This window comes from Nuphar pumila, chromosome 6 (genome assembly GCF_984573655.1).
Source record: "Nuphar pumila chromosome 6, dmNupPumi1.hap1.1, whole genome shotgun sequence".
NCBI lineage: Eukaryota > Viridiplantae > Streptophyta > Magnoliopsida > Nymphaeales > Nymphaeaceae > Nuphar > Nuphar pumila.
The window spans coordinates 6,377,745-6,398,282 of record NC_143254.1 but is presented as its reverse complement, the minus strand read 5'-3'; the positions used below and the strand labels follow the sequence as shown (position 1 = coordinate 6,398,282).

The following is a 20,538-nucleotide window of genomic DNA, read 5'->3' as shown; positions in this document are numbered from 1 at the left end:
GAAAAAACCACTAGCCCAGTGCACCGCAGTGCCCAGCAGCACCAGCCCGGCTATTGTACAGTTGGACAATGGTCACACATTTTTTTCTTTTAATTTTTTAATTTGTAAGCTTTGTGGTTCTTTTTTCGTTCAATCACTCATCAAAAAAATGGCCGAGCTAGTGCCCCCTCATTGAGCGGCACCAAACTGGCCATTCTCCGGTGGTTAGCCGGAAAATGAACAGGCTATTTTTCTTTATTTTTGCAAGATCGATGCCTTTCTTGCGGTATCAGCCTGACTGTTTATCGGTTGGTGGCTGACAGAAAAAACATTCGTTTTTTTTTTTGGGTTTCCCCTATTTAAAGTATTGTTGCCATTTTGTGGCCAACCATCTACTGGAAAACGGGTGGGCTTATGCCGACTAACATGCGGTACCAGTCAGCTATTCTCTCAGCAGGTGGTTGGCTATAAATTTTTTTTTTCTGAGTTATGAAAATCAGAGCCTATTTTTCATCCGAATGCTAGCATAACCTAGTTTTTGTCTAGCCAAGTTTGCCAAGAACGGAATGTCAATGCAAAACCAAGTTTTTTCAAAAGCTTTGGTTTTGACAGCGTCATCCCAAATGTAGCCCTCGTGGTCAGCAGGGTGGTTACGAGATGAAGGCACCAGACCAAACCCTTCTGGCGGACGGGCTTATCCATAGCTTTTAGAGGTGGGGCACGTAATGCAGCGTGGTCGTGGGTAGGGATGGCAGTGGACATGGGGTCAATGGGGCCCGCCCCACCTCACTCATTTGGACCAGGGATGAAGGGCAAGAAATGGGGATGAAGGGCAAGATCTATCTCCGTGCAGATATTTGTGGGGATGGACTTACGCTTTCCTCCACCCCGCCCCATCCGGTCCTCATCCCAATCCCACCTTGCCCCGCCCTGCTCTGCAGTGGATATTGAGGTTCCACAAGATGTGCTTCTTAATACTGTATTTGAGGCAATTGTTAGAATCCCCTATGATATGCAACTGAAACAGGTTCTTGCTCATGGTAAAAAGGAAGGTTTGAATGTAGGGGCTGTTCTCATTTTACCCGAAGGATTTGAATTAGCTTCCCTTGATCGTATTTCTCCCGAGATGAAAGAAAGTATGGGTAATTTGTCATTTTAGAGTTATCGTCCTAATAAAAAAAATATTCTTGTGATATCCCTAGGGGTGGCAATTTCTGACACGACCCGCCAACCCGACTCTTAGGCGGGTTCGGGTTGGGCTTAAGCCAACCCGTTTAATAAATGGGTCGACCCGTGTAACCCGTTTATTAAACAGGTCGGGTTCGGGTTGGGGGTATGCCAACCCGCCAACCCGGCTGACCCGTTTAATAAACGGGTTAGGCGGGTGGGTCGACCTGCCAACCCGACCCGCCAACCTGCCTACTTGCCAACCCGATCCGTCAACCCGCCAACCCAACCCGCCAACCTGACCCGCGAACTTGAAAACCCGTTTACCCAACCCAACCCATTTATTAAATGGGTTGGCGGGTCGTGTCGGGTTACCCGTTTATTAAACGGGTCGGGTTCGTGTTTGCCACAGCCGACCCGTTTAATAAACGGGTCGGGTTCGGGTTGAGGTATGCTGACCTGCCAACCCGCCAACCCGACCCGCTAACCCGCCAACCCAACCCGATTGCCACCCCTAGGTATCCCATCCTCAATCCTTCAAGGGATGACTATAGATCAAAGGAAAATGGGCCCCCACCCCGCCTCACTCCTGTTTGGACCAAGAATGGAGGACATAAAACGAGGATGGAGGCGAGGGTGCAAGTTAAAATCCATCCTGATGCAGGGATGGAGGTTCGGATTTTGAGACAGTGGGGTAAAGACCCCGTCCACTCTGCCATCCCTAGTCTTGGGGCCCCACCTAGGGTTTTCCTTGCTTCGACAAGAGTTCCTCGTAGTTAAAAAAAAAAAATCATCTCAATGACCTCTAATTGTTTTGTGGTTAAACGAGTAGGGATCAAGTACACCCTATCAGTTTATTACAAGATTGACAATGCACAAAGTCTAGCTTTATTTGGTTTTCCCCGCATAAAGCTAGGTTCATGGCTGACTTGTGTGACCCGGTAGGACGGATAATCCGGCCCAGCCAAACCAAAGCAAACCCAACTTAATCCATAAAGAGCTGGCCCGGAGTTGACCTCACTAATCAGATTGGGTTTAAATCCGGTTACTACTTCAATCTAGCAAAGAAAAAGAAGAGACAACGGAAACCCAGATCCAAACTAAACAACACTACCTTGTCCTGGTCCATATATCAAATTGTCTCAACCCGAGTTTGAACCCGGCTCGGTTGACCAAGCCTACCTCATACGCACCTTGGCTGGATAGCGTGGTCTCCACCACCTATAAAACGCTACCCCGCTCGTTGCTCGTGTCAGCCTACCCGTCGTTCTTCGTCCCTCGCGCGTCGTTCGTTCGTTTACCGCTAACGTTCTTCCCCACTAGTGGAACCCTAACCCCGAGCAGAGGAAGCGAATCAATATGCCGGATCAGGATCGGAGATACGAGGGCAACGGCGATGGGTACAAGGACCACTCATCCTTCCCGCACAGAGGTGGCGGCGGTGGAGGAGGAAGAGGAAGAGGAGGCTACGGGGGTTATGACGGTTACGGCGATTCTAAGCACCAGGTTCCTCTCCCTCTCCCTCTTTGTGTTTTCGATAGTTAATCGTACCCACTCCTTCGTCAGCGCGCGCTGAGTCGTTCCATTGGGACGTTTATCGGAAATTTCGGATTTTGGTTACGCCGAATGTTTTGATTTCGTGTTATCTATGTAAATATCTTTCTCTTCCCCTGGCTTGCGAATGCACAGACTTTTTAGTTAGCGTTTTATGATATTCAAGGGAAGTGTCCAGTTCGTCTGGTGTCTTCCGTTGTCCTCCCTTCGTCGTGGTGCAAGATGCGAAGTTTTTATCCAGAGCGATGCAACAATCGATAAACTTGTTATTCTTTGCTTTTTCATATGCCTAGCGGTTAGAAGCGTGTCTACTTTTTTTTTGGTTTAATTTTTTCAGTATGTGTTTTGTCGTGTTGATTCGAGAAGAGATCAAAATTTTGTTTTTTCTCCCTATTTTCAATAGGCTATGAATGGTTAGTTATTAGGAATTGGTATTAAACTTATCAGGAATTACTGGTAAAGCGCTTCGAATTTGGGTATTCTATTGCGTCCCCTTGTTAATATAATTATATATAAATTTCCCTTTACTCTCGCTCTCTCTCATTATGGACGAAAACCTTGATTACCACATCGTGTTGTCTTTTCTTTAATCCATGTATGGTCTTGTGCGAAAGTTTCGCATGCTAATTGATTCCTTTTGTTATATTTGTTTTAGCTAATTCTTATCAGTCCCGGTTGGATCTGGAAAAAATGCCATTAGTGGGGTTTTAAGTGTTTAGCCATTTCCTTGAGATTCTGGTTTACACCTTCACTTCAGATTGCTACACTTATTTTGAGGCATATGTCATATCCTTTTCTGTTGATGACCATTTTTGTCCAGAAGCCCCATTTTCGTTTCATGGGTGTTTTTTGTCCCTCTTACTGCACAGGCTTGTTATTGGCTTAAGTTTCTGTAAATAATATGACTCCTTCAATTGCAGTCTGCTTCTCGTGACTATGACAGAGATTCTGGGAAGAGCAGAGATAGGGAGCAGGGGAGAGAGAAGGACAGGGGCAGGGACAAGGACAAGGACAGAGACACGGATAGGGATCGTGATAGACACCGTAGGGATCACCATAATGATCACAGTGAGAGGAGGGAAAGAGGCCGTGATAGAGGCAATGATTATGATTATCGTAGAAGCCGTGATTATGACAGGTGATGAGATTGGAATTATGGCTTTGTGGTTTAAGCTTAATTCACATTTTTGTCTTTCTTGCATGTAGGGGCTCTATCGCATTAATCACTTGAATTGTTACTCTGGACTGGGACATCCCATGTTTGTCATTTAATATTAAAAACTTGTTTATTTTACTTGCTGTCCATTTGCATTATTTCTTAACCACCTGAGGCTCCTCTATGTTATTGTTGTGCTGATTTAATTGCTGGGAAGAGTTATGGATTTCAAATGTGGGAAGTGAGAACCTTAATAACCACTTGCTGAGAACATTTTTGTTTGCCACTTTGAACCTTCATAACAGTTTAATGGACCCTACTATATATATTTTTATCTTCCATTTCCGTTAAGATTTTGGATGTCTTATTTTTTCTCTTTTCCCCTCCTACCATTCCTACCTACCCTTTTTACTGATTTTCTACTCACGAGTGTTATTTCTGGCACAGAGATTTTGATCGTGACAGAGAAGGGCTACATGGGCACCAATCTGGATCTCCTTCTAGAAGTAAATCAGAGCATAGATCGAGGTCCCGTTCTCGCTCACGTTCAAAGAGGTAATTGCTTCTGCTAATCTGCTTGACTTTATATAGCATTTGCTGCTTGTCGATTCATCATGCATGGATTTTGAGATTAATTGACAATTGGACATAGCTAGCCATGCACATTTTACATGCAATAGTGCTGAATAAGCAAGATTTAGAATTAGAATGGTTTTTCTCTATTTTTTGAGCTCAATTTGGTGTAAATGATTTGGTTCGATTAAGTTGAATTTTTTTTACCCGATACATGTTTTTCTAAGCATGTAAATGGCAGGCACACAATACCCATGTTTGGTGATTTATCTGTCATAATGGCATCTATATTTTGAAGAAGCTCTATAAAAATTATATCTAACTGTGCAGTAACATTAAGAATTTATGTGGCCTGTGATGGTAAAGTAACGTGCAGAATTGCCGTTTTCTATCATGTTATGGATAATTCACATAATTCTGCAGTCAACGAGCCTTTGCACATTACCAATTTTATTTCCCATAAGGGTGTGTTTACATGAAGTGGAAGAAGACTCCATGCAAGGGTTTCCATGGAGTCTTCTGCTGAAATAGTGTCGGACCCCCCCCCCCCCCAAACGGGAAAGCTTTCCATTGTAAGAGAAGCACAGGGGGAGGGATTATGTTGAAAACGGTCCTCTTTCCGTGGGGAAAAAGAGGACAGTGTTTGCATTGTCGCAGTGGGGGATTGCAGAAAAGCAACGATTTTCGTGCGTTTCTGCAGAAACCCTCAGGTTTCCGCGGCAGGCAAACACACCATAAATGTTGGAACCATATAATTGGAAACATGAAAAAAATATCTTTTCGTGCACAATACAAGACATGCAGTTACCCAGTATCCTTCTGCAATTGCTGTTTATTTTGTGATTTGTATCTCTCTCCAGGTGAATCATTTTGCAAAAAATCTGTCAATAACATTTTCAGTGCAAATCCAATTTTCTCTATGGGATACCCAATTTCCTGCTCTTACTGTAAGGGATGAGGTGCTTCCAGTTTATTTGCATGAAATTTTGCATATGGCATTATGCATGTATGCATGTTACCGTGCAGGATTTAAATGTTTCTTGATAGATTTAGAGCTAATGCTAGCATTGCCATTTTTTTTTCAAGTTCCTGCTAGTAAACATGATGATACAATTATTTACTTTTTTTGTTGCACTTACTTCCCACTGATAAATATTTTGGGCATTTGCACTATTGTTTCAACACTCTGAATTCGTTTTAAAAGCCTGTAGATGAAGATGTATTGGGTGTCTGTTTTTTATATCTATTTGTCCCTTTTGCATGTGCATTTCCTGTTGTTAGTTAAAGCATGTCCCCCAAAGGGGTTTGGCATAGTGGGTTGGGACCTAGGCTGCTAGGCAGGTGGTCTAGGTTCAAATCCCATGGGCGTCACCCCTTGCGCAAGCCGAAGCGTGGCAATTCCTTGGGGGCAAGGGGTAAGCCCACAGAGTTTTACGCTGCCAAGACAGCAACTGTAACTATGGCAGGCAGATCCAGCTAGGTCTCTGATCCTGGGGCCGGTTTCTCCGTGTAAATATATACAAAAAAAAGTTAAAGCATGTCCCATTCTCCTTGATGTTCAAGGCCTAGTGTGGCCTGCTTGAGTGGAATCATAGTCACTAAATCTCCTGATATTTTGAAGATTTTCTGTGAAAGGTGAAGTGCATGATATCTAGAAAAGGGTAACTGAAAATGATTCAGTTAATATTATGATATTAGTGTTTTAATTTGTATAAAACCAGTTTTTTATTTAAAATTTTGTTTTTCCTTATTATTTTGTCAGGATATTGCTGAGACCCAGTAGTGCTGTATTGGTGATTCTGGGCAGAATCAAGGATAATTACAGATTTATTTAATTTCTGCATGGGTGCTTACCTTTTGCTTCTGGGATACGTGCTAATGTGTGCTATGCGTGCACATATATAGTATGGGGAGGATGGAGAGAGGAAGGGACTTTATAATCCAAATTATGTTGCGTGGATGTTCAACTTCTACTGCCATTCTTTCCCTGGTTACTTTTTGCAGAATACCCTCACAAAAAGGGGATGTGTGTCTTGTATGTATGACACATGATTGAAAACATGGACGAGATATTGTTGCCTTAAAGGGTTTCTTGGGATTCTGAAAGTAATCACATTATCAGTGTTTTTTGCTGCAAGCAAGGTCGGAATTTGGTTAGGAGGTAACCTGTCCAATCCTGATTCATTTTTGACCTAACTGATACCCAAAACTGGCCAAGTTTTGGTGTGTCTCAAATGCAGAGTTTCCTTGTCCTAAAATATGTGTAGATGATTTCTTCTTACCTATGAATCTCCATGTAAATGTCATGTTGTTGCTTTTTTGCTGAAGCAGTTGTGCATTTTGCTTATGTGTCTAACACTCAGTTTGATGCTTTTGCTTTGCCTTTGCTTATTATAATTCTCATTATATATTAATATTTTTATTTATGTGTACATTTGTCCCTGCAGCAAACGCATAAGTGGTTTTGATATGGGTCCTCCTGGTGCTGCATTAATTCCTGGTGCTGCTGTGCCAGGTCCGTATTCTTGCTTGTCTTCCATTTAGCTGTATAGATTGTTATATTACTTTTCATTTTGTTAGGTGCTACATGGCAATTTTGCAACTTGTCATGTGCTTAACTTTGTTTTATTACATGTTTTATTTGTTACAAAGAAAAATATTTTTTTTCTAGATTGGTGCATTGTTTTTCTTATGTTGTTTATTTGGTGCATTGATTCTGAAACTGAGAGCTCTTTTGGTTGTTTGCTTGTTTTTGGTGGTGGCTTGTTTGTTTTGTGTCTGTATGTTGTTGTAAGAAGACAATGTTGGGCTGCCAATGGGCGTGAGCCGACTACTGTAGCTTTTATGTTCAAGGAGGATTCAGTGCACCGGTTTGATGGATCTTGTTCGTCTTCAACCGGTGACTATTGTCTTTTTGGTAGTCTTACAAATAGTTTCTCCAGTACTTAGGAGTTATGTACTACTTTTGTTTTGGATACATTCAGCTAGGGCATATCTCATTTGAGCAGGTATGAATATGATGCACTGTGTAATTTCTTGACTGCATTTCATGATAAGATTTAGTAGTATGAGCTTTTGTCTGTAAACTGTTATTTCTGGTCATCCTGCAGGTCAAGTGGCTGGGGCTCCACAACCCATCCCTGGAATGTTTCCGAACATGTTCCCAGTGGGAACTGGACAGGTACCCTTATAGAAGTCCATCACGATATTCTGTCAGTTTTATTTTATAATATTTTTTTTTTCAGTTGTCTTCTCTTCAGTTTGGAGCCCTTCCGGTTGTGCCAATCCAAGCGATGACACAGCAGGTATGATGGGCTCCTCTGATTTTCTCTTATTTTACTGATTGATCTCATAAATTTTCAATGACACACTATGCACTTGGTTCTGACAGGCTACTCGTCATGCTCGGCGTGTGTATGTTGGAGGACTCCCACCTACAGTCAATGAACAGGTTATGTGCATTGTCTATTTTCTTTGTTTATTATTCCTTTTCTTGTTGTGGGGTGGGGCTTCTCTTTTTAAGCTGTTCCTTGGTATTTTATGCGTTGTTAATCAGATCAGATGATTCATTGGGATATTTTTTGGTCTCTTGGATTGGTGAAGTCGAGTATTAGGATCTATTTTGGTCTCTTGAGATTGTCGAATTTCCATAGGATTTATGCTGAGCTTTACAACTAGTCCATACATCTCTGATCTATGAGGATCATTTGTTCTGTAACTGACTGAGTTTGCTAACAGAGAAAATGATTCCATTTCACCTGCAGTTTATACTTAAGAAAGGTGGTGTTTGCATCAGAATGTAGGATTGAGTGACTGCTAAACGGCTTAAATATGAGAGCTGCTCTCCTTGTAGAAAGTAGCCTGTTTTGTTAATGACCCCCAATTGCAAGCACACAAACAATTTCTTATTACTCATAAATTGTAATTCTTTCACTTTTAAGGTTAATAATTTCACAAGTTCCATTTACTTTTGGAAAAGTTGTAGATAGGGAACCATCTTTTACATGAAATTCCAAATTAGGTGTCATGTTACTGAAAATTTCAAAGAAAGACCCAACATTTCATATAAATTGTAAAAAAACAAAAGAGCCAGAGTTAACCTAGTGAATTTTAAAGATGCAAAATGTTAAATATCGTACGATACAGATATGATACATACTTGTACGATACAGATATGATACATACTTGTATTGCTATACGAGGGTGTATCGTATCGTTATTTCCCACAGTAACAATACTTATCGTACGATATAGTCCGGTACTTACAACATTGGTGTTACCACCTGTTTCTTCTGCTCGACCCAAGATGCAAAGTATGAAAATGCTTGTGACCACCCTTTATTTGTCCTTGACTTTAATCAAACAGTAGGATATGAATTGTGCTGGAATTCCATGAGGCCTGTGTTGCAAACACTGGTAGAGCTGCAGTAATTTATGCTATAAAATTCTCTTAGATGAGAATTCTGACTACCACATCCCAAACATTCCTTGACAATCATGAGCTGCTGGTTGACCAAGAAAGAAAAATCTCTCAAACTGGATAATCTCCGATGTAATGTCCTTGTATCTTTTTTCTTTTTGCCCCTCTGCTTTGGTTCAGAGATTGAAGGTAATGGATTGCACAAAGCCTTTTTAGTTGGTAGGAGTGAAACTCTGGACATATCCTGTAACTTTATTCTTGTTGATTCTGTTTTTCAATTGTTTGGATGGCGAATGGCTGATACACTTCTCCATTGTTGCTATTGTTTGCAGACCGTAGCAACCTTCTTTAGCCAGGTTATGGCTGCAAGCGGGGGAAATACTGCTGGTCCAGGTTTGTTTGATAGCGTCCATGACACTTCTATTATCATTCACCATAGTGCTTTTATTCATTGTTGTCGTGCTCCAGAGCGGCGTGGTTAGGGTGGGATGGGGTAGGGTGGTGGGAAAAGGGTTGTGATGACTTACTGTGAGTTTTTTTCTTTCAGGTGATGCAGTTGTCAATGTTTACATAAACCATGAAAAGAAATTTGCCTTTGTGGAGATGAGATCTGTTGAGGAAGCCAGTAATGCAATGGCCTTAGATGGCGTTATTTTTGAGGTATAGCTGTCTCTCTTTTTGTGGCTACATTTGGCTCTGTTTTTGTTGGTACATTAGTAGGTACACAAAAACAAACGCACATAGTGTTTATTGTTTACTTTTTTTTCAAAGCCTTTGAATTAATATTTCAAGCTTGTGATTGCCTTCCCAAGCAAGGGTAAATTGGAGCTTATTCTCCTATTTTATCTTAGTAGGTACACACAAACACATGCACATAGTGTTTATTGTTTACTTTAATGTTGAAGCCTTTGAATTTATATTTCAAGCTTGTGATTGCCTTCCCAAACAAGGGTAAATTGGAGCTTATTCTCCTATTTTATCTTAACGTTTCATATAATTTTTGGAAGAATCCTAATGGCTTGTCTTCCCTATTTCTTGTGATTTGGCTGGCAATAAATGCTTATGGTGGTAACTGAGAGGATGGGGAACATTCATGTCATTTTTTAATATCAAGAAAAACAAAGAAGGCTTAAATATGCAATTACTGATGTTGCTTGAAACATCCAAATGTAGGAATTTAGTAGAGATCTTTGCAAGTTCCTGGGATAAAATGGGAACCCCCACTCAATTTTATGAAAAGTTGCCCTAAATCATTATTATTTACAACATCCTGATCAGTGTTGTTAAAAGCGTTGAGGCGTAGCGAGGCGCTCCACCAAAATCTGAGGCGAGGCGTAAGCCTCGAGGCGCAAAGCGTAAGCCTCAAATTTTTTTTTTAAACTTTAAAAAAACTATAAAAATTATCTAAAATTATAAATAAATAAGAAATGCTTTATTGATGAAGCGCCAACCAACACGAAATAAAAAATCTCAAATAAATACGAAAAAAATATGAGATTAATATGTAAAAGTAGCATTAATGCAACAACTTGATCACCATTATGTTTGAATATGCTAAACAGAGGTCACCATTATGTTTGAATATTTCAATTGTGTGTTCTATCTCAGTTTACACAGTAGTGAAAAGAAACCTACAACCCCACAATCTGTTTTAGTTTGCTTCATTATCCTATTGTAAAAGCACTCAAAACTGAGACTGTTTTCATACTCAAAGATGTGAGCCAATAAAAATCACAAATTAATTCAATTAAAATGGGTTATAGTGTAAAATATCCTATGGATCAACATCTAGATAGACCTAATAGCATCTTGAGAGATCCTTAAATAGTCAGTTTGAAGAAAAAGTTGCTTTTTATTGTTTCATTCAACAAATTTATTTCCAAAATGTAGGTCGGGTGGGCTCCTATACATCAGAAACTGATTGAAATAACCATACAACTGCTCCTTTATGTCCAACTTTTATCTTCAAGAGAAGTTGCGATGAAGTGACCACCAACATGACAAGGGATACAAGTTCCATAAGAGCCTTTTCAGTTCCTTTCTTTTCAAAGCAGATTGATATTCGCCACCATGAAAAGCAAATGATGCTTTCCAAAAGAATAATAAAATATGCAAATTTAGCAGCAAGGAATTAATTTCTGGACTGTATTCTGCACAAGATGTCCAGGCTCTCTCTCTCTCTCTCTCTCATATGCCTCAAGTAAGCAAGCATTATTGACGAAAAACCAAATCAATGCATGCTTAAACAATTAAGGACATCGCATATTTGATTGCACACCAAGAAATCATCATCGCTACAGTTATATGGACAAAAAAGGAAAACAAGGGACCGCAGTCATATGGACAAAAAATGGCTACAATTATTAATAAAAATCTATTTCATATGGACAAATCAAACTATTTGCTGCAGTCAGGGCTGGGCTAGGACTGGGCTGAGCTACAAAAATGGATAAAAATCTATTTCATATGGAATCAGGGTTGGGGTAAGACTGGGCTTTTAAAAAAAAAATATTTTAACTGTTTCGGGAGGCAGGACTCGGCTACAGCCCAGTCCTGCCCCCCCTAGCTACGCCCCTGGTTAATAAAAAAAAATGAAAAAGCCATACCTGAAGGAAAACGATGATCGGCGACGGGTGGTGGCCGGCGGCGAGTGGTGGCCGGCGACAGCAGTGGCGGCGGCGAGTGGTTGCACTGCGAGTGATCCCTTCTCAGCAGAGGCGGTGATCGGCGAGTGGTGGCCGGCGGCGAGCAGTGGCGGTGGACGAAAGGGGACGGAGTGGAGAGAGAAGGGGCGAGGGCTTTCCCTCACCCCGAAGCGCCTGTGTCTTTTTTAAAGACGCAGGTTCTCGATCTTTCGAGAATACGGGCCCGGATTCGGGTCGAACTCGGGTCCGGGCCATCCGATGTTTAATGCGCGCCTCGAGGCGCGCCTCGCCTCAAGGCGTACGCCTCAAGGCGCATGAGGCGTACGCCTTGAGGCTGTTGCACTTTTTACGTGCGCCTCAAGGCGAAAAGGGCCTCGCCTCGAGGCGAGGCGCGCTTTTTGCGCCTTGAGGCGCGCTTTTAACAACACTGATCCTGATTGACTGTTCCTCATTGTCACAAATGCCGTACTCGGGATATATTCTTGGCAATAGAATATCTGAAGATACTCTCTTCATGAAGGGGATTCACTCCTATGGGCTACCATGAGAAAAAGAATGGTGCATAAAACCCTCGTTTTTCAAGAAAAACAGGGGGAGATAGGGGTTGGGTTGTTGGCCTGCTGGAAGCCTTGATGACTGGAGCATTCCTTGGGCTCAACCATTTCTGTATTTTTGGCTTGAAGAAGCCATCTCTCTCTTGCACCTTCTCCAATTCCCGAAACAAGAGGGAAGTAAAAACCAAACCAGACATCTCTCTTTCCAATATGTGGGTGAGAGTTATTCCTCAAAGACCTAGATCTTGATTCTTTAATGTTATACTAGTGCCATATCGATGTGGAAAGGATGATAAACCTTTCCCTTGGCTGTAGAAGAGCCCCAAATCTATGTTTTGAGTTTGAACTTTTGGAGGGTTCTTCTTAATTTAAAATTCTTTTAATTTTATTTTAAAGTTATCAATGGTATGTAACCAGGGCTGCACATGACCTGAGTCTTGACTGTTTGATCTCGGTTAATTTAAAAAACTTGAGGTTCAAGCTCAGTTTGGCTCGGCTCAAGAGATCTGATTGTGATCACCTAAAAAAAATGAAAGGAATGTTTTGAGGGGCGGAACTCGAACCCGCCACCTCCTATAATACAGCCAAAAGCCCTACCTGTTGGGCTGGGGCTTCTTTGTTCATTAATCAACACAAAATGTTATATGACCACATTTCACGAGCCTGTCATGCTGACTCAAGCTTAATTGAACTCAAGGGTGCTGATCAGACTCGGCTTCTTTGTTAGCTCGACTTGTTGTGCACCCCTATATGTAACATAGTTACACTATAAATTTCCACAACAACAACTACTACGCCTTCATCCCAAAACAATTGGGGTCGGCGATATGAACCAAAAAAGAAAATCATTAAGGGTCTTCCACATGAATCCTTCTCCTCCAATCATTTCTATTCAATGCCATGTCTTCGGTGAGGTTCAAAGCCTTCATATCCTTTCCTATCATCTTCATCCATGTCTTCCTAGGCCTACCCCGACCTCTTTTAACTAATTTATTTTCCCATTTCTCCATCCTTCTAACTGGAGCATCATTAGGCCTTCGCCGAATATGTCCAAACCAAGGTTTTAAAACCCGTGACTCGGAACTCGACTCGTTCTTTATTGACTCGTGACTCGACGGGTCAACTCGGTGACTCGGACCGGGTTTTGTTAACTTTTGATTTTAAAACAAAGACAATATATAAATTGTCATTTAAACATATAAAGGTTTGTAGAATGACTTAATTACTAGTTTAATTGATTAATAAGTAAAATAACATCAAGTAAAACTGCTCGTAATTCAAATCTCACATTTACTAAAGAAACTACACAAGCAGGAGCAAGTCTTTCAAGACAATATATTAAGAATGACTTAATTACTAGCTTCAAGAACTTTAATAGCCATGCTCGATCATGGTTTACATCCTGAATATATGGACATAGTTGTTGTGTTGCAGGGCCTCAGAAAATCCTTGCAAAATTTTGGGAACATTGAACTTTATCTTGATATTTGTAATGCCTTATATATCTGCACATAAATGCATATAAGCTTTGGATAATGAGAATGCTGTGATGTATATATATTATAATGATAAATGTGGGCATTTTATGCTGTTGGTTTTGAACAGGCTGGCTGCCAACTATTGTGTAGGTCTCAGAGATGGTTGCATGAGGGATCAGTTATGTTAGTTGGATTAGTGGATTCACTCTATGTTCATTGAGGGGTACTGGGTTTGATTCCTTACCTGGAGCTATCAAAAGGAATGAATGATTGACAATTGGACATGTGAAATTTGATTGACTTTTACTAATTTTGTGATTTTATATTAAGTTGGTAAGCCTATTGTTATTATGCTATTTGTTCTTTGAAAAATGAACACTTACATATGAAAAAAATGCCCATAGCCTTTGAAAAATGAAAAAAGAAAAAAGTGCCCAAAACTCGCCTGAGTCAGCCCGAGTCAACCCGAGTCAGGTCGAGTCAACCCGAGTCAGGCTGAGTCAAGGCTGAGTTTTCGCAGAACGAGTTTAGCTTACCGAGTTGACTCGTTGGAGGGCCGAGCCGAGTCAGCCGAGTCACCGAGTTGACTCGGCGAGTTTTAAAACCATGGTCCAAACCACCGTAAACGATTCTCTCTCATCTTATTTTCAATGGGTGCAACGCCTACCTTCTTACGTATCTCCTCGTTCCGAATCTTATCTTTTATTGTATTTCCACACATCCATCTAAGCATACGCATCTCAGCTACACTCATTTTTTGAATATGATGTCTCTTGGCAGCCCAACATTCCGTACCATGTAGTAAAGCGAGCCTAATAGTCGTCCTATAAAACTTTCCCTTCAACCACAATGGCATTCTACGATCGCACAACACTCCAGTTGCATTTTTCCATTTCATCCACCCAACCTTTATCCTATGATTTACATCTCCATCAATTTCTCCATACTTTTGAATGATAGATCCCAAATATTTGAAACAATCATCCACCGATATTTCTTGCTCACTAAGCTTCACTACACTCCCATCACTACTTCGTTGCTTACTAAACCGACATTCCATATATTCTGTCTTACTTTTACTCAACTTAAAACCTCTTGCTTCCAATGTTTGTCTCCATAATTCTAACTTAGCATTAACCCCAGCTCTAGACTTATCAATCAAAACAATATCATCAGCAAACAACATACATACACCATGACACATTTTCTTGAATTGATCTCCTAAGCTCATCCATCACTATAGCAAATAGGAAAAGGCTTAAAGCAGATCCTTGATGTAACCCAACCGTTATAGGAAAATTGGTTGTCACCCCTCCACAAGTGCGGACATTGGTTACTACTCCTTCATACATATCTTTAATTATACTAATGTACTTGAGAGAAACACCTTTCTTCATCATTGTCCACCAGAGAACGTCCCTAGGTACTCTATCGTATGCCTTCTCAAAATCAATAAAAACCATATGCAAATCTTTGTTCCTCTCTCTATTTCTCTCAATAAGTTGTCTAAGAATATGTATAGCTTTCATAGATGATCTTCCAGGCATAAAACCAAATTGATTCTCCGATATCATGACAACATTCCTCAACCTAGACTCAATCACCCTCTCCCAAAGTTTCATAGTATGACTCATGAGTTTTATACCACGATAGTTTGTGCAATCTTGTATATCACCCTTATTCTTATATAGAGGCACCAAAGTACTCTTCCTTCACTCATTAGGCATCTTATTTGTCCGCCAAATCTTGTTAAAAAGATTTGTCAACCATTCTAAACCTTTCTCTCCCAAGCATTTCCAAGCCTCGATAGGTATACCATCTGGGCCAACTGCCCTTCTTGATTTCATTTTCTTTAAAGTCTCTGCAATTTCTTTCTTTTGAATCTTGCGCATGAAGTCACGATTTATCTCATGAAAAGGAATAGAGAAGTCTCCACGATCCTCAACATGACTTCCATTAAATAGCTTATCAAAATAATCTTTCCATCTCTCCTTAATCTCCTCATCTTTGACTAAAACCCTTTGTGTTTCATCTTTGATACATCTAACCATACCCAGATCCCTCGATTTTCTATCTCTCATCTTTGCAAGCCTATAAATATCATTATCACCCTCTTTGGTATCCAACTTGTCATAAACCTCCTTATATATCTTATCCCTCGCATTTCGAACTACTTTTTTAGCTTCCTTCTTTGCTATCATGTACTTCTCTAAATTCTCATTATCACGACTCTTACTTAGATTTCTATAACACTCTCTTTTAACCTTAATAGCTAATTTGACATCCTCGTTCCACCATGATGTATCCTTACCTAGCGGTGCACCACCTTTAGACTCACCCAATACCTCCTTAGCCATCTTTCTCATGTCACCCGCTATTTTATTCCACATTGATTCTGAATCCTCCTCGAGACACCAATCAACTTTCTTAACTACCTGCTCTACAAACATACCTTGTTTAGCTTCTTTCAGTGCCCACCACTTAATTCTAGGATCTATCCTATGTTTATCCCTTTTGCGGCATTGTCTAATTCTAAGATCTAAAATTAAGACTCTATGTTGTATAGCTACACTTTCTCTCGGTATAACCTTACAATCGATGTAACAACCCCTATCTCTCTTTCTAAGTAAGAAAAAATCTTTCTGACTCGTATTAACCCCACTTTTAAATGTTACTAGGTGAGATTCTCTCTTCCTAAACCAAGTGTTTGCTAAGATCATATCATAGGACAAATCAAAATCTAAAATCCTTTCTCCACTTTCGTTTCTTTCTCCTATACCATAGCCTTCATGGATACTCTCAAATCCATCCCTACTAATGTCTACATGTCCATTAAGGTCACCGCCGATGAAAAGCTTTTCTCCATAAGATATCCCTTGTACTACTCCATCTAAATCTTTCCAAAATTGACGCTTAATGGAATCATCTAAACCTACTTGAGGTGCGATCATTTATTTATTTCCAGATTTAGTTTATTTATTTATTTTACGTCTAACAAAAATGTGATAAGATCACAACAGACTAATTATTATTAATGTAGAATTTAAGGTATTTTAGTCTTTATTTCAATTTAATTTATTTAAAAAATGTAACGACTGCACTACATCATGCCAATATTTTGGTGACTATACTGTTCCTAGTAAAGCTTTTATGATTGGTTAATTTCACAATTTATTGGCAGGGTGTTTCTTGTGTTTTGGTTGAAAATGAAATGTTCATTTGTCATTGCTGCATTAAATTTGCTGATTTTTGGTTCAACTATTATTTGAAGTCTTCTGAAGTTCAGCTGCTGGTTGATGAAAAGGATAATGATGCTAATCGCTTGTGCATGTGTTCTTTTCTAGATTAATACCAACATGTTGCTGATGCTTCTTCTTTACATCATTTCTATTAATAGATTTCATCTCTTCTTGTTTTTTCCTCTTTCATTCTCTGATATTTTATTTTATGCATGAGTCAATCAATTCAACGTTTAATTATTATTACACAAATAATCAAATCAGTATTCATAGGGTGCTTGTTTGGTTTGTTTTACCGATTTTGTGTTTTGATTGCATAGGGAGCACCTGTCAAAGTGAGGAGGCCTAGTGATTATAATCCTTCTTTGGCTGCAGCTCTGGGTCCTAGCCAGCCTAATCCTAATCTAAACCTGGCTGCTGTTGGGTTATCACTTGGTTCTGCTGGTGGTCTAGAGGGGCCTGATCGAGTCTTTGTGGGCGGGCTTCCTTATTACTTCACAGAAGCACAAATAAGGGAGCTGCTAGAGTCTTTTGGAACTCTTCGAGGGTTTGACCTTGTCAAGGACCGGGAAACCGGGAATTCAAAAGGCTATGCATTCTGTGTATATCAGGACCTTAGTGTTACAGACATTGCTTGTGCTGCTCTTAATGGCATTAAGATGGGTGATAAAACTCTCACAGTTCGGCGTGCAAATCAAGGAATCACCCAACCTCAGCCTGAGCAGGAGAGTGTGTTGTTGCAGGCACAACAGCAAGTGGCTTTGCAGGTAAGGAACACGTGGTGTGCAGTGTGCACACACACAAATGAACATGCACCCATGTGTATGCACAGACACAATGTGCACAAGCATGCCTACAGACATATACATGCTCCCTTCTATGTCTGTGTGTGTGTCTTCTCTTTCTCAAGTACATGACCTTATCATATGCTTGAGCACTTTTGTTGCCACTCCTACACCATTTTGCCTGGAAGCAGGAGTGTATTGCTGCCCAGCAGAGACCACATGTCTCTGGCTGCCCCAACACAGGGAGGTGCCATTTTGGTGCCTGGTGTAAGGTGGCATTTTGGCTCCGATGCCTAGTTGGCTTTTTTTTACCAGAGGAAATTTAGGTTCTCCAGGAATTATTTGAAGTTTATTTTCATTATGGATAGAGGGAGTTGCTTTATTTTTTACCTTTTTCTTTTCTCCCCGTTTGATTAGTTCTTACATGAGAAATTTGAAATCATTAGTAAACTATGTATACTGGGTTTGTCTTTCACTTTTAATATTGGTTTGGTTGTACTGCAAGATTTATATGTTACTATGCAGAGGCTTGTATTTCAAGGAGGTGCTCTCCCTACCAAGGTTGTGTGCTTAACACAAGTTGTAAGTGCGGATGAGTTGAATGATGATGATGAGTTTGAAGACATAATGGAGGATATGCGAGGAGAAGGAGGCAAATATGGTATTCACTCTGCTTGTTTTAGTGTTTAATATGTTCATTTAAAAATTGTGCAATGGGCATGGACCTTTTTGTTTTTAGAGTCTCATCTAAATTGCTGAAAATATGAGGTTTGCTTGAAATTTTGAGCACATTAATGATGCTTGCATCGTCAGGAACATTGGTAAATGTTGTCATCCCACGGCCTGGACCAGATGGAGAGCAAACCCCGGGGGTAGGAAAGGTGAGTTATACTTCCCTTTGGTTTGGATCGAGGACATGATTTGGGATCCAGGGGTCATTTTGGGGCACCTTTTTCAAAATTATTCCTTATTAACATGAATTATTTCGTGGGAATGCAATTTTTTGGTTTCCCTAATATTTGTTGTTGGTGTTACCCATAGTCTCGATTATTAATTAAAAAATTCAGGTATTCTTGGAGTATGTGGATACTGATGCTGCTTCTCGAGCTCGGGCAAGCTTGAATGGAAGGAAGTTTGGTGGTAAGGTAGTAGTTGCAGTGTTCTATCCAGAGAACAAATTTTCAAATGGGGAATATGATGGGTAGTTTTTCTTCCTTTCTAGTATACAGTTTTGAATTTTTCACTGAATTCAGGAAACTGGTGCAAATCAAAATGTAGATTTCTTGACTTTATGAACTGCTGATGTTATTGATTTCAATTTAAGAGTTGCCTTTCTTACATGGTCAAAATTTTGGATGTTTTAGCTCTTTACATTGTTTGGGTATTTGTTGCCTAATGGTTTCTCGTCTGGCTGGCTGGCTGGCGGCACCATCTTGTTATTATCGGTTATATGAGCAGTGCCTGTCCGGAAACGGTTAGACTTGCCTCATTATTTTGAAGGTCCTGTTTCCATGGCATTATGGGTGTTGACCTTGGTTACGGCCTGCTCTGTGGGTTTGCCTAGGGAGACTTGTTTCTGTAATCAGGATGACGGGCTGTTTTCCAACCCAGAAGCTGGATAAATCCAGATAATGGACAGTTGTTGAATCCATACTGCATAAATCCGGGTAATGTGAAATCAAGTAGTGTACAAACATTGTGTTCACATTATATGGAGCCGCGCTGCATGATGCAGTGTCGTTGGCAGCCATCCATCTTGGCATTTCTGGAGATGGGTGTGTTCTTTAGAAATGTTGGCTGTCAGCGGCACAGCGGCGCTGCATAAAAATTGCCCTCTTTTAACATTTAATGTCCAAGATTTACCACCCATCCTTTTAAGGCAGCACATATAAAACCCAGGTGGGTCACTCACACCCAAGCCCTTGAGGAGCCCACCAGTTAAAGGCATTGTTAAGCGGTTTGTGTCTTGGGATTCAACCAGGCTGGGACTGCTAATGGTCAAACCCAACAACGAAGGACGTGACTCTTCTATTTCTCAGAATCACCAAACCATGAAATTTATTCTTATCTTCATCCAAACTGGATCTACTTGGGAAGAACGTTACTTATTTATTGTCAAACCCGATGGTATCTTCTTGGTATTAAAGTGTAAATAAAATATGCCCCCAAGGGAGGTTGGGGGCCTTGGCCGCTAGATGGGCGATCAAGGTTTGATTCACGTGAGCGTCACCCTTCTGTGCAAGCCACTGCTCCCAAACAGCAAGAGAGTATGAGAACATGTCCGAAACCACAACACAACCTCTGATTCAACGCTCCCAAACATAGGCTTAATCGGCCCATTTCAAAGGACATGTTGCACGTTGTTTTACTTTTTATAAATACATTTTCTTAAAAACTTATAGGTGGATTGATTAAAGGTACAATCAACTTGGTTTGTCCTCTCCCTCAAAAAAAAATCAGCTTGACTCAAACCAATTCTGCGAATTCGGTAAAACATCGGCCAGGCGTGGTGAACTGAGGGAAGAGCAATGTTGTCAGTATTGGTATCGGCTCTGTATCGTTTGGCCAACGATTCAGGCGAATCATTCCGAATCGGACAAAAAGTAATTTTTTACATTTATTAAAGATAGCCAATTCAGGGTTGAAATTTTTCTGAAAATTATGATATTTTTGCATTGATAGTAGGTTATCCGTATGTTTTAATAATAATTAAACATACATTTTAGATATATTTTACATGCATTTTTTTGTAATCCTATTTCTTCCAATTCTAAAACAATGTATTTTTTCTATGAACAAACCAACTTGAACTGGGCTCGTTTAACTCGGACTGATTATGATCTTGATCTTGGTTTGGCTTGCTGCACAAGAGGGTAATATGTCAAGAGTCCCTCTGATGCTCATGCCGCTCATCCATGTGAAAGGATGGCATCCCAATCCCAAAAGACCACCATTTGCTTTCGTTTTCTACTATTTATTCTACATGCT

General features: G+C 40.3%; 1 protein-coding gene across 3 annotated transcripts; it reads left to right on the top strand.

Moving 5' to 3' along the window:
• Positions 1 to 2,400: 2,400 nt before the first annotated feature.
• Positions 2,401 to 18,899, top strand: LOC149833772 (splicing factor U2af large subunit B-like). 3 transcript variants are annotated; one of them, XM_090011016.1, is made up of 13 exons: positions 2,401 to 2,652; positions 3,621 to 3,838; positions 4,304 to 4,411; positions 6,877 to 6,944; positions 7,540 to 7,610; positions 7,690 to 7,734; positions 7,821 to 7,880; positions 9,182 to 9,242; positions 9,397 to 9,509; positions 17,086 to 17,532; positions 18,076 to 18,211; positions 18,364 to 18,431; positions 18,618 to 18,899. In XM_090011016.1, the coding sequence occupies exons 1-13, from the start codon at positions 2,506 to 2,508 to the stop codon at positions 18,753 to 18,755; spliced, it is 1,680 nt and encodes a 559-aa protein (XP_089867142.1). In that variant the 5' UTR covers positions 2,401 to 2,505; the 3' UTR covers positions 18,756 to 18,899. The 3 variants fall into 3 exon arrangements, with proteins under 3 accessions (XP_089867142.1, XP_089867141.1, XP_089867143.1); XM_090011015.1 differs by having other exon boundaries at positions 7,675 to 7,734; XM_090011017.1 differs by lacking the exon at positions 7,690 to 7,734.
• Positions 18,900 to 20,538: the final 1,639 nt, after the last annotated feature.

Excerpts from the sequence above, each read along its gene's own strand:
- LOC149833772 (XM_090011015.1), top strand. The coding sequence starts at position 2,506 with ATGCCGGATCAGGATCGGAGATACGAGGGCAACGGCGATGGGTACAAG. Across the intron at positions 2,653-3,620 it reads ACGGCGATTCTAAGCACCAG|TCTGCTTCTCGTGACTATGA; the intron begins GTTCCTCTCCCT and ends CTTCAATTGCAG. Across the intron at positions 18,212-18,363 it reads AGGAGAAGGAGGCAAATATG|GAACATTGGTAAATGTTGTC; the intron begins GTATTCACTCTG and ends TTGCATCGTCAG.